We start from the raw sequence: 13,046 nt of genomic DNA on the forward strand, positions 1-13,046 counted from the left end.
CTCTAACTGCATAAAAAGTTTGCTAACTTAATGGCTCTCCCACTTGGGTTCTCTGGATCTGGGCAAGGAGGGTGGTGGTGACGTTGAGGGGGGTAGCGGTTTGGGCATGAGGGACCTTCAGGGTTTACTAATCACTGTGCAGCAACTACTGCTGAAAGGAGTGACTGAAGATCAACACACTGGGGGCTTCAGTCTCCCTGCAGGAAGGTCTGTGAACTGCACCAACCACTAACCGTAACAGATTTATACAGAAGTAATACACAGCTCCTGGCTTTGGCTCCTGACCAAAGTCCTATCAGTTACAATTGAGACATATTTCTCATGAACCTCGATATAGGTGGTGCCTGGATAAGGGAATATGATTCCATGTGAGGCAATGTAGCCTATGGCTGAGTCATAGGTTCAAATTTAATAAGCTGTCAAGATGGAAATTTCACAGGAATTACACATGCGCGCAGACATACATACATATCGGGAAAGCTCTTCCCTGGCCTTGCAGTGTAGAATCCTTTCCACAGCCTGTTGTACACAGAGGGTAGTAATGATGTTCTGTCTTATTGCACATCGATCATGGCTGGAATACAGAATGCATTGAGTCAGGGATTACAATGTGTGTTCTGGGAAGGAAAAGCTTGAGTGAACCCAGGACAAAACAAATCAAGAAAAACGGCTCACGGAATGTAGAAGGAGCTGCTGCCAGTGGCAGTTGTCCACTAACCACTTTTCCATCATGCTCCATGTTTTCCAACTGGCCGCAGAAGCCAATTGGCAGCTTTAAATACCATTTAATGAGACCTGCAGCCACAATCATTTGCCAAAGAATGTGAGTGTGCTGACTGAGCAGGTAACTGCAAAGCAGCCAAAATCCATCATCATCAGTCCTCCACCAGATATCCTGTCTTTAAGCTCTGCTCCAAATCTAAGTCAATGCCCAAGGAATTATCCATTCAACAAATGTTTTATTGAAACTATTTAGTTTAGTTTATTTTTGTCAATCCCCAGCAAATTGAGATGGGGTCAGTATAAAGTCATTTTGTACCATTCACATTTCCAGTCACTAATTTATGTTGCCTCCTCCAGACGTGAATACCCACCTCAAATCACACCCAAAATGATACTACTTGAGTGGTGTCGGAAACAGAAGCTTCCTCAGCCAGTCTATGTCACAGTAAGTGTCATCCATTACTTTATACAGTGATTTACATTTTTGTACAGGCAAGCGTGTTTTTAACTGAACTCTCCATTGATACGCTAATAATGCTACTTAGAAGTCGTGTCTAGGAACTTTGTTTGAGTGTTAGTGTTAGATCTTTAAATCCATTTAAATAGAACTGAAAAGTAAAAGTTGTTCTACAGCAGATAAAGAATGAACTGCTTCATTTCTTAATAGAAGTTGAATTTTTATCATGCGCATTGCTTTGAAATCAACTGATCACATCTCAAAAGCTGTAAAATACTACTGTCTCTTATTGGTTTATTACCCATCGCTGATTGTCCTGGAGAAGGGGCTGGTGAGCTGTCATCTTGATCTGCTGCTGTCCTTGGTTTGTAGGGACACCGATAGTGCTGTTAGAGAGTGGCCAAGCAACACTGACGGAACGGCAATCTGTTCCCAAATCAGGACAGGGAGTGTCTTGAGACGGACTTGTTGATGGTGTTCCTATACATCTGCCCTTGTCCCTCTAAGTGACAGGGCTCACATGTTTGGAAGGTGCTACTAGAAGAACCTTGGTTCAGTTTCTCCAGGACATCTTGTAGATAGTATGTACTGCTGCCTTTTTGAGTCAACCTGTGGGGAATGAATGGAGCAAGGGACAATGGTTAACTTTGTTCTTAGGGGATGGCACCTGTGTGGCACGATAGTTACCTGCCACTAATCAATCCCAGCCTGAATATGGTCCAGATCTTGCTGCATATGGACCACTTCAGTCTCTGAGGAGTCACAAAAAATATTGAACATTTCACAATCATCAGCGAACATCCAGTTTCAACCTCGTGATGGAGGGAACATCACTGAAGCTGCTGAGGATGGTTGGGCCTAGCCCACTACCCTGAGGGATTCCTGCAGAGATGTCCTGGAGCTGAGATGACTGACCTCTAACAGCCATAAACATCTTCCTATGTATCAGGTAAGACTCCAACCAGCAGAGAGTTTTCCCCCTGATTCCCATTGATTCCACTTTAACAAGGGCTCCTGGATTCGGTACTCAGTCAAGTGCTGTCTTGATGTCATTGGCTGTTGCTCTCCCCTAACCTCTGGAGGTCATCTGTTTTGTCCATGTTTGGGTCAAATCTGTAAAGAGGTCAGGATCCAGATGGTCGTGGCAAAACCCAAACAGAGTGTCAGTGTGCAGTCCTTTGTAGTGCTGGTTGGTGATCCCTTTGCAGATGATGGAGAGTAAACAGACAGGGCAGTAATTGGTCATGTTGGATTTGTCCTGCCTTTTGTGCACAGGGTGTACCTGATCAATTTTTCACATTCAATTAAATGCCTATATTATAGCTGTATTGGAACAGCTTAGTTATGGGTACAGCTAGTTGGGGAGGGCAAGTTTTGCGGACTATTGCTGGAATGTTGTTGGGGCCCATACTTTTGTGGTATCCAATGTCTTCAGCTGTTTCTTGATATCATGTGGAGCAAATCAAATTGGTTATAGACTAGCACTTAGGTGCTGGGGACCTCAGGTCGACGCAGAGGTATATAATGCACTTGTCAGTTTTGGCTGAAGATGGTTTCAAATTCCTCAGGTTGTCTTTCTGCCTTGGTGTGGATAGGGATATTTGTGGAGCTCAGTCTCCTGTTAGTTGTTTATTTGTTCACTACTATTCACATGTACTGACTGTCCTGCAAGAAAACATTTGGGTCTGAAACAAAAATGTGTATAATTTGAAAGTTTTAAGATAGGTTTTAATGTGATAACAAGTAAGCCGCGCATTTTGCAGTGGGTCATAGGAACCACACTTAGCACTGGGATGTTCCTTTATTTTGCACCAGGGTGGATGTTGCCATTCTACTGTTGTTCTAACTCAGATGACTTACTGACATGATGGTACCCAGCACACAACAATACAGGAAAGAGATAGAGTGCTTGGTGGCATGGTGTAAAGAAAACAATCTCTCCCTCAATGTCAGCACGACAAAAGTGCTGGTCGATGACTTCAGGAGACAGAGTGAAGGATATGCCCGTCTCTGGAGCTGAGGTGGAGATGGTCGACAGCGTCAAGTTCCTAGATGTGACGATCACCAGCTATCCGTCCTGGTCCACCAATGTCAATGAATGGTCAAGAAAGCACAACAACAGGAGACTAAGGAAATTTGACATGTCTGTAAAGACTCTTACCAATTTTAACAGATGCACCATAGAAAGCACTCTATCTGAGTGTATCATGACTTGGTATGGCAACTGCTTTGCCCAAGACTGTAAGAAACTGTAGAGAGTTGTGAACACTGCTTAATCTATCACACAAGCCAACCTCTCATCCGTTGACTCCATCCATAGATCTCACTGCCAACGTCAATAAAGACCCCTCGCATCCTGGTTATAATCTCACCCAACCTCTTCCATCAGGCAGACGATACAGAAGTTTAAACACACGTACCAACGGGTTCAAGAACAGCTTCTCCCCCACTGTTATTAGAGTGCTGAGTGGACATCTCAAATTTTAAATCTCATGTTGATCTCACTCTTTGTGCATCTTTTCTGGAGCTGTAATGTATACCTCGTTCTGTTCTATTACCCTTACACACTTTGTATGGTATGATCTGCCTATACTGCACGCAAAACAAAGCTTTTCACTCTATCTAGGTGCATGTGACAATAATAAATCAAATCAAATCGAAGCACCCAAGTGAACAACTTTACTCAAAGACTTGTGGATGCTGAAAATATAAATCAGAGTTCAAGAAGCGAGTCCACCTTTCAGTTCAAGAGCATTTTATCCGAACAGAAAGAAGTTATAGTTATGATGGAGTTCTATGCTTAGGTAAAAACTGTTGAATGCCTGATTTCTGCTGGTTCTGAAGAAAGGTCATTGACCTGAAATGTTAACTGTTTATCTGTCTCCACAGGCTTCACCAAGCCTGCTGAGTGTTTACAGTAATTTGTTTATTTAATTGAATGTTTTCTGTATGAGACACAAAGGCTTACAAAGAGATTATTTTACTGGATGTTCTGTACTGGGTCGAAACACCTTCAGAGAGATTACTTTACTGCATGTTTTGTTCTGTGCTAGGTACAGAGACCTTCAGACAGATTATTTAATTCAGTCGTGACTGTAGCAGACAAACACTACAGCAGTTCCTGTTGGTAAGTGATGGGGCGTTGGATTTTCTGCCTCTGTCTAATTCCTACAACTGGTTCCAAAATCAAGTTGATGTCCAATATCCCGAAGATAGTTTCATCTGTCCATGTTAACATTTTTGGTTCAATTAGTTAAATAATTATGATTATTATATAGGCTGTTAGCATTGATTTGGTGTGCATTAAGCTATACTTGTGTTTTCATTTTACTGTTAAGCACTGAATTTAAGATCTCACTTTATGGATTTTTAGCCTGAAAGCAAAACTTTGCAGACTCTTGAACCAGGAAAGAAAATTGTGCTAAAGATTAGTTAGTTAAAATAGAAACTACACATGAGGTGAGAATATTTATTTTTATGAGCTTACTTTGCTCAGTTTTATGATCTACCGAGGATGTAATTTCTTTTATTTGTTCTTGAGGAGGGCTGTTGCGGACTGGGCCTTTTATACGTCCCTGTTGCCCAGGGAAAGATGTTGGTTAGCTGCCTTGCAGTGTAAGGACACTGTTATTAAGCAGAGTTTCAGAATTTTGACGCAGCAGCAAATATCAAAATTTCCAAAAGCTAGATGTATGTAAAATGGGTCAAATCGTTCTCCAGTGGGGTGGACTAACTGTTGGATTCTACCCTGATCAATTCATTCATTCAGGTCGATGATATTTTTCATAAATAACCATTAGATCCTCATACTTTCCTGGTCATTTCCTGAAAGCAGTTGGTGAAATTCCTACAGCCTCCTTATATTCCACTCACCTTGTATACTTTGCTGATATCTTTTTGACAATGCAGCAGTCTTTTCCTGGTTTTCAGTTGTTAATGCGCAGTATTCAGTACCTGGAAGAAATTATTGCTATTTAGCTGTTTGATGAGGTATTTGAGATAACATTTGCAATATATGTATTTTCCACTGCTTGTTGCTTGATTTCAGTAACTAAAATCTCATTTGACAGCGTAAATAGTTCACTTTTGGTTGTTAAACTTGTTCAGCTCACATGTTCAGAAACAAAGAATTTTTGGGGGGCTCATCAAGGTAAGGGAATGAAACTCTCCTTGTTTCAGTCACATTGACATTACGTCATTGTTGAAATGTGTGGCGCTGGAAAAACACAGCAGGCCAGGCCCCATCCAAGGAGCAGGAGAGTCGACATTTTGAGCATAAACTCTTCATCAGGATTGTCAGGGCGTGGGTGGAGGAGAAGGGGGCTGAGAAGTAAATAGGAAGGTGGGGTGGGGGGAGGAAGCTGGGAAAGCGATAGGTCGATGCATTTGGAGGTGATAGGTCGGAGGGAGGGTGGAGCGGATAGGTGGGAAGAAAGATGGACAGATGGGACAGGTCAGGAGGGTAGTGCCGAGTTGGAGGTTTGGACCTGGGATGAGGTGAAACGAGGGGAGATGAGGAAGCATTGACATTAAGTAAACCCACCAGAAATAGCGCAACCTAATGCTAAAGTCAAGCCCTGCAGTAAAGTTTTGTCTGGCATTTGAGTAGGACTGTCAATTAGTTCTGAATAGAACAATATATACTCATGCCTGCTAGGAACTTAATTAAGGTTGTGTAAAAAACAGCAAAATCTATGAGTCCTTCCAACATTCTAGTTGTAAGTACTGAAGACTTGTGCTCCAGAAATAATGGTGACTCTCACCACCTACACAACTGGAATGTAGCCAGTTAGGCCCCATCAGGGTCTGTACTCCGCCATTAACAAAGTCATGGAATGTATCGTCAAGGGCTTTTGTGGGGCAGTGGTAGTGTCCTTACTTCTGAGCTAGGAGGCCAGGGTTAAAGGTACCTCAGCGATGTGTTGCAACATCCTTGGACAGGTTGATTAGGAATTGACGTGCTGACTCAAATAGTACTTCCCAACAAACCGCTCACTGATATTCAGTTTTGGTTCTGCCTGGACCACTCAGCTCCTGGCTTTATTACAGAGTCATAGAGACGTACATCTTTAGCCTGAATGGGGATCAAAGCGATGAACTCCTGTGGTAAGTGGAGAATGATTGCCCTTTGACACCAACCCAGCATTTGACCGAGTGTGACTTAAGGAGCCCCAGTGAAAATGAAGCCCATGTAAGTTGAGGGGAAAAGTCTCCACTGCCTGAAATAATCCTTCGCATGAAGGATGATGGTTCTGGTTTTGGGAGGCCCATCATCTCAAGCCAGGACATCACTGTGGTAGCTCCTCAGGTTAGTGTCCTGGCCTCAGCCACTTTCAGCTGTTTCATCAGTAATTTTCCCAGATCAGAAGTGGAGACATTCAACACTATTTAGAACTCCTGAGATGCTCAAATATTCCATAGCTTCATACAGCAAGACCCGAACAACATTCTGGCTTGGGCAGATTTGTGGCAGTCACCAGTTGTGGCTGTACAAGGACCTGAAGCAATAACCATCTACACCATATCACAGTGACACAAAATGTGAGCTAATGACCTTCAGATTCCATCATCCAGTTTAGTACCTGGTTTCCATTGAAATGTTGGAATGGTTTTAAAGAGGCACTGAGAGTACTAATTTAAAATAGCCACCTTTAATAAAATCAATGTAGCTTAAACAAGAGATGGCTTGAATTGAAATTAACATTTTAACCAAAGGCAATGAAACCATCAAGAGTCCTCATTTAGTGTCTCATTAACATCCTTATGAGAAATTGAAACATCCATGCAATTGTTAAGTCCAAAAACCAAACCTGAACGGAGAGGATATGTACAACCAGTTGCTATTTTGAAGAGTTTCTTTGGTAGAACAGGAGAGATGGATTTTAAAGACTGCAGAACAGAAGCAGGTGAGAGAAGACTCTCTTTCTGTTCCTCAAAGAAATCCACCCTTTGAAAGCAGTTAATGAAAACAGCAAGGAGCTGCAACCTTTACAAGTAACCACGACCTTTACTCCAGCTGATGATCCAAGAAGGCAAGTAGACAACCGTGGTTTTGAGCTAAAACTTAATGCCTCGAGGATGACCAAGGACTCAAAACTATAAAGGAGCAACTTACCGCAGAAGCTGGAATCTGTACTGAAAACAGAAAAATGCTGGAAATCCTAATGGGTCAGACAGCATCTGTGGAGGTAGAGAAAGCTAACGTTTCAGAGCTCTGATGAAGAGTCATCTTGACACATAACATGAGCTTGCTCTCTCCCCATGGATGCAGCCTGACCTGCTGTGATTTCCAGCATTGTTAGTTTTTACTAAAAAACTAAATTTTTGTTTTATCTTGCTTTTAGCTTGGTATGTGTGTGTATGTGAGAGAGGTTGTGGGGATGGGGGGGGGAGTGCTGATGTGACTGCATGGAGTCCATATGCTTGATGTTGTGCCCTTATTATTTTTCTCTGGGTTAGCAGGTAATAAAATTGCTCTCTCGTTCACTCAAGTAAATGTTGTAATGGCTCATAGCTTACAGGAGAAATAGTTAAGCACACATTAATTGGAGAAATATAAAGCCATGTGCTAAAAATAACTTAATGTTTGCTGCAACCCAACTGAGGAGGAGGCAATTCACCCGCCTCACCTGGTCATAACAAACAGAAACAAATAATCCATATTTCTTTGATACTCAATGTCATTAACAGCACTGAATTCCCCACCTATCAACACCAGAAACAGCATTGCACCTACCGTATGAATGATTGTGAAAGGGCCAGATCAGAAGCTAGGAATTCTGCAGGGAATAACGTGACTGCTCGAAATCTGTCCACCTCACCAACAACAAGTCAATACTTTAGCTGCATGCTCTCCATTTGCCTCAATGACTGTGGTTCCAAAAGCACTCCAGATGTTCACCCCCATCCAAGACAGAGCAGTACACTTGATCAGCGGTACTTCCATCCAACATTCACTTCCTCAATCAACTGTGCACAATTGCAGAATTGTGTACTGTAGTTAAGATTACTTCAACAAATTACCCTCAAGACTGCTTCAAAACATCCTTCCAAACCTTCAACCTGCACCACCTTGAGGGACAAGGGCAGTACACACATGGGAACACCAGCACCTGTCTTCAGTCACTCTCCATCCAGATTTGGAACTATATCGCTGATTGTTCACTCTAGCCAAGTCAAAGTCCTGGAGCTTCCATATACATGGTGGGTGTATCTACATCACCTGGACTGCAGTGGCTCAAGAACCGATTCATCACTGCCTTCTCAAGGGTACTTCAGGACGGTAACAACCTTGCCAGCAATGCTGCTTTTGTATTTAAAAAAAACACTGACATTGTCTTGAACTCTTACTGCCAGCAGATGGAGCCCTTTGTTTCATCTTTCTGATTTGTATTTGTTCTACATTTGTAGAGGTGAGTGGCCAACAATGAACTTACTGCATGAGCTATTTATACAGTTCTGAGTGGATGTCTTCTCTTCTGGTGAAACAAATTCGGGGAATTATCATCACGGTTCTGCATGGCAGCATGGTACAAAATAACTTCTATCTGTGTCCACGGCCCCTCTGTGACTTGGGAGATTTCCCTTCTGCAACAAGTCAGAGTCGTTGCAACACTTTGAACTCAATCAGTGTCGACTTTCTGTAATCCCAAATAACTGCAGGCGTTGAACTCCGAATGTGAGCAGATGGGAATTTGTTGGGGATTCTTGTTAGGTGATGGGAAGTGTTGATTGGGGTGTTAGCTACATCACCGCCAGAATGGATAGGGCTCCCACTACCCCCAGTAATTCATTGGAATGATATTTTGGAGGCTGGATGCACAGACCGAGGTTTCTCCTGTGTGGATATGGACTGTGCTAATTTGGGATGCTCCAGTTGGCTTTGTTCTTCTGGAGGAGAATGATCATTGATCCTATCCTTTTGTTACTGGGTTTTTTTCGTATGCTCACCAGTGATCAACCCAGAGGGAGACTTATCCTGCTGTCCCATTTGAGGTCAGATTGCATGGTGCCACTCCGTATCTCGGCCTTTATTTCATCAAAGGCTCCCTTGAAAGGGGTACAGTCTAATATCCCACCCCCTTGTCCTTTGGAAATAAAAGCTGGCAGGAAGGAAAGGATGAGCTGGCCAGGGGCCAAGTGCATTCCCACAGAAACTTTGGAGACCAAATCCCTGATGTCCTACTCTCTCTCTCATCCTGTCAATCAGTTCAGAATAGCACGGACTTAGCACTGGAGCAGGTTGTTTGTTTAGGCTCTAGTGTTGCATCATGACAATGAGGGCAGGGAAGAAAACAACTTTATGAAGTACATTATTCTCGCAGAATCGAAGAGCAAATATTTGTAATAGTCCACCCGCCATGTTAGTAGCATTTATAAAATCTTAAATTATCCGCTTAAGTTGCAAAAATATGAGAAACATTTAGGCTTCGAAAATCTCTAAACTCATTTTCCCTTCTAGATTATAAACGGTTTCTTTGGAGCACTTCTAGAAATGTTGGCTTCCCAGCAGATTTCAGTCAAGCAGCAGACTTTCAGCAATTGGAAAACCCATGGCCAGATATTTTGATAAAGCATCTCATGATGTTGAGCAGTAGGGGGGCTATCATTCCTGCCATGTCAGACAATAAATTCTGTCTGAAACATCGAAGCACAGGAATTTTGACTTGAAAGCTACATAATCAAATGATGAGCAAGTTTAAAGCTGTAACTACCAAGGAACAGACTGTCCTAATATGTGCAGTTAAAGACCCCACAGCTTTACTTTAGGGATCTACATATTAACTATTACACTCTTTTCAAATAGAGTCAAAGAGTGTGGTGCTGGAAAGGCCCAGCTGGTCAGGCAGCATCTCAGGAGCAGGAGAGTCGACGTTTCGAGCTTCCTGATGAAGAGCTTATGCCCAAAATGTTGATTCTCCTGCTCCTCAGATGCTGCCTGACCTGCTGTGCTTTTCCAGCACCACGCTCTTTGTCTGTGATCACCAGTGTTGCAGTCCTCACTTTCTCCTCTTTTCAAATAGATATTAAAAAAACAAATGAGTGGATAGTTTGATCTAAACTTTGGCTGCTGCATTTCTCAGTGTCACAGTTCATGGCCTGCCCATGTGCGTTTGCTTGTGTTCCAAGGACCAACATACAGTGAGGAAGAGAAGGGGAAAAAAAAGACAGAACCTTGAGTGTTTCTGGAAATGAACATGCAAGGATCAGTTGCCATGAGTTGAGTGCTGGAAAAGGGTAGTGTGATTGGTGTGAAGAAAGCAACAAACAGAATTTTTTTAAAAATGTATTCATTAGATATGGGCGTTGCTGTCTAGGCCAACACTCACTGCCCATCCCTAGTTGCCAATACAGAGGCCAGTTAAGAGTCAAGCACATTGCTGTGAGAGTGGAGTTACATGTAGGGCAGACCAGATCAGGATGGGGATTTCCTTCCTTCCCTAGGGGACACTAGGCTATTCATTGAGAGACCAAGGTAATGTTCTGGAGACTGAGTTGAGTCCTATCACAGCAGACAGTGGAATTTTATTCAATAAAAAACTGGATAAAAGATTTTAATGCTGTTCCATGAAACTGTGGTTGATAATAATGTCAATTGTGATAATACCACTGCGCCATTACCTTTCTGAGGAGGGAGAAGAAGAGGGTAATGCATCATGGCCCTGGCTCTTCATTCTGGATTGACATTCAGCAATATATTTGTTAACTTTGACTTTAGGCCAGTTTCAGTGGTAGGTCCAATCCACGTGTCCCTGCACCCCACAGACAGAGGTGCATTCAGTTAGTGGCTCACCGTCAGCTCCTCAACATAACTTTAAAGATGGGCAAAGAAATGTTGATTTTTGCCAATGAGTCTCGCATTCCTAGAACAATTAGCCCTACACATGTAGTGTTTCTAGGTACCCTCTTCCTGTACTTTGAGATGTGGGTTTCCCTCACCCGCCAGATATGAACATCTTTCTGGATCTCAATCATGAACATCAAGCCAGAGTCCGGGCACCAATTGCTGGGACTGTTTGGCCTGGAGTTCAAATTCTGCACGTCTGATACAAAGACAGTAGTGCTGCCACTGATTTCTCTTGTGAAGACTGGCTTTTTCTTGTATTGTGATTCTGCATGTATTCTATTTCATATCTCCACTCGCTTTCAGAAAATGGCAAGTTCTGAAGCTCAGAGTTTTAAATATGACATTGTTATAAAAGTAATAGAACTTTATTATTGAGAATATCTTTGCATGCACACCTATACTTAATCTTAAAGTTGCTTTAACCACATCTTGTACATTTGAGTGACGTGAGGGACTAGATTGAGTTGGGATATCTGGTCAGCATGGATGGTTGGACCGAAGGGTCTGTTTCCCTGCTGTACATCTCTATGACTCTATGACAGCTCTGTCTGAAAATTTGCAGTTAGGTTTATCTATCACCATGCAATGTCATTGAGCAGCCCAGCACTGATGGACGCCATGCTCCCACATAGCTGTCTGCTGCCTGGGCTTTTGGTGCATCCCCGCAGTACAGGACGATATAGTGGGCATTTTGCAGCAGCAATCAGATACAGAACAGCAATAGCTATACCACGTGGGAGCTGACCTGCCTCCCCCTCCCTCTGGAGCTGAGCAACACTGTGCAATGATTCAAGGAGCTAAACTGAAGAATGGGGCTAAAAAGAGACCAGGAGATAGTGAGGACTGCAATGCTAGAGGGTCAGAGTTGTGGCGCTGGAAAAAGCACAGCAGGCCAAGCAGCATCTGAGGAGCAGGAAAGTCAGCAGGACCTTTCATCAGGACTGGGGACAGGGAAGGGGGCTGGGAAGTAAATAGGGGGAGAAGTGGTGCTGGGGCTGGTCCTCACCCTCAACAACTTCTCCTTTGAACCCTCTCACTTCCTACAAACCAATGGACACATACATGGGCCCCAACTCTGCCTGCCTCTTTGTAGGATATGTGGAATTGTCCCTCTTCCGTAGCTACGCCGGCAACATCAACACCCCCCCCCCCCCCCCTTCCCTCCACTACGATGACTGTATTGGTGGCACCTCGTGCTCCCACGAGCTTGAACAGTTCATCAACTTAACCAAAACTTTCCACCCTGATCTTAAATTTACCTGGACCATCTCCAACACCTCCCTCCCCTTCCCCTTCCTGGACTTCCGTCTTTGTCTCCAGCAACTGACATTTTTTTTCAAACCCATCGATTCCCACAGCTACTTGGACTACACCTCCTCCTAACTCCACCACCGCTCTCCCCCCCCCCCCCCCCCCCCCCCCCCATCCACCACCACCCTGGTCTGTAAAAATGCTATCCGTTACTCCCAATTCTTCCTCCTCTGCCGTATCTGCTCCCAGGAGGAGCAATTCCACTCAAGGATACCCTAGATGGCCTCCCACATCAAGGACTGTAATTTCCTTCCCACATGATGAACAATGCCCTCCTGTGCATCTCCTCCACTTCCCGCTTCTCCACCCTCAAACACACCGCCAATTCCAACAAGGATAGAATCCACCTGATTCTCGCCTTCTACCCCACTAATCTCCAGATGCAGTGTATCATCCTCTTCCATTTTCACCACCTACAGTCAGACTCCACCACCAAAAATACTTTTCCCTCCCGTCCCTATGCATTCCATAGGGACCGTTCCATCTGCGACTCCCTCGTTAGGTCCACACTCCCCACCAACTCCTCCTCCACTCCTGGCACCTACCCCTGCTGCCAGAGGAGGTGTGAAACCTGTGGCCACACCTCCCCCCTCACCTCTGTCCAAGGCCCCAAAGGGTCATTCCAAATCCAGCAGTGATTTACTTGTATATCCTCGAGCCTCATTTATTACATCGGATGCTCACGATGTATCCTTTACATCAGAGAGA

At 43.7% G+C, this 13,046-nt stretch overlaps 1 protein-coding gene across 2 annotated transcripts in view; it reads left to right on the top strand.

Annotated features, from left to right (window-relative positions):
• dus2 (dihydrouridine synthase 2) overlaps positions 1 to 13,046 on the top strand; it is a 115,476-nt gene that overhangs the window by 95,789 nt on the left and 6,641 nt on the right. For both annotated transcript variants that reach the window (XM_072547411.1, XM_072547410.1), the window contains 2 exons: positions 1,081 to 1,168; positions 4,234 to 4,307. In XM_072547411.1, coding sequence (XP_072403512.1) covers positions 1,081 to 1,168; positions 4,234 to 4,307 — 162 coding nt within the window. The remainder of the gene's footprint in view (positions 1 to 1,080; positions 1,169 to 4,233; positions 4,308 to 13,046) is intronic.

The sequence above is a fragment of the Chiloscyllium punctatum genome, chromosome 26, assembly GCF_047496795.1.
Source record: "Chiloscyllium punctatum isolate Juve2018m chromosome 26, sChiPun1.3, whole genome shotgun sequence".
Taxonomy (NCBI): domain Eukaryota; kingdom Metazoa; phylum Chordata; class Chondrichthyes; order Orectolobiformes; family Hemiscylliidae; genus Chiloscyllium; species Chiloscyllium punctatum.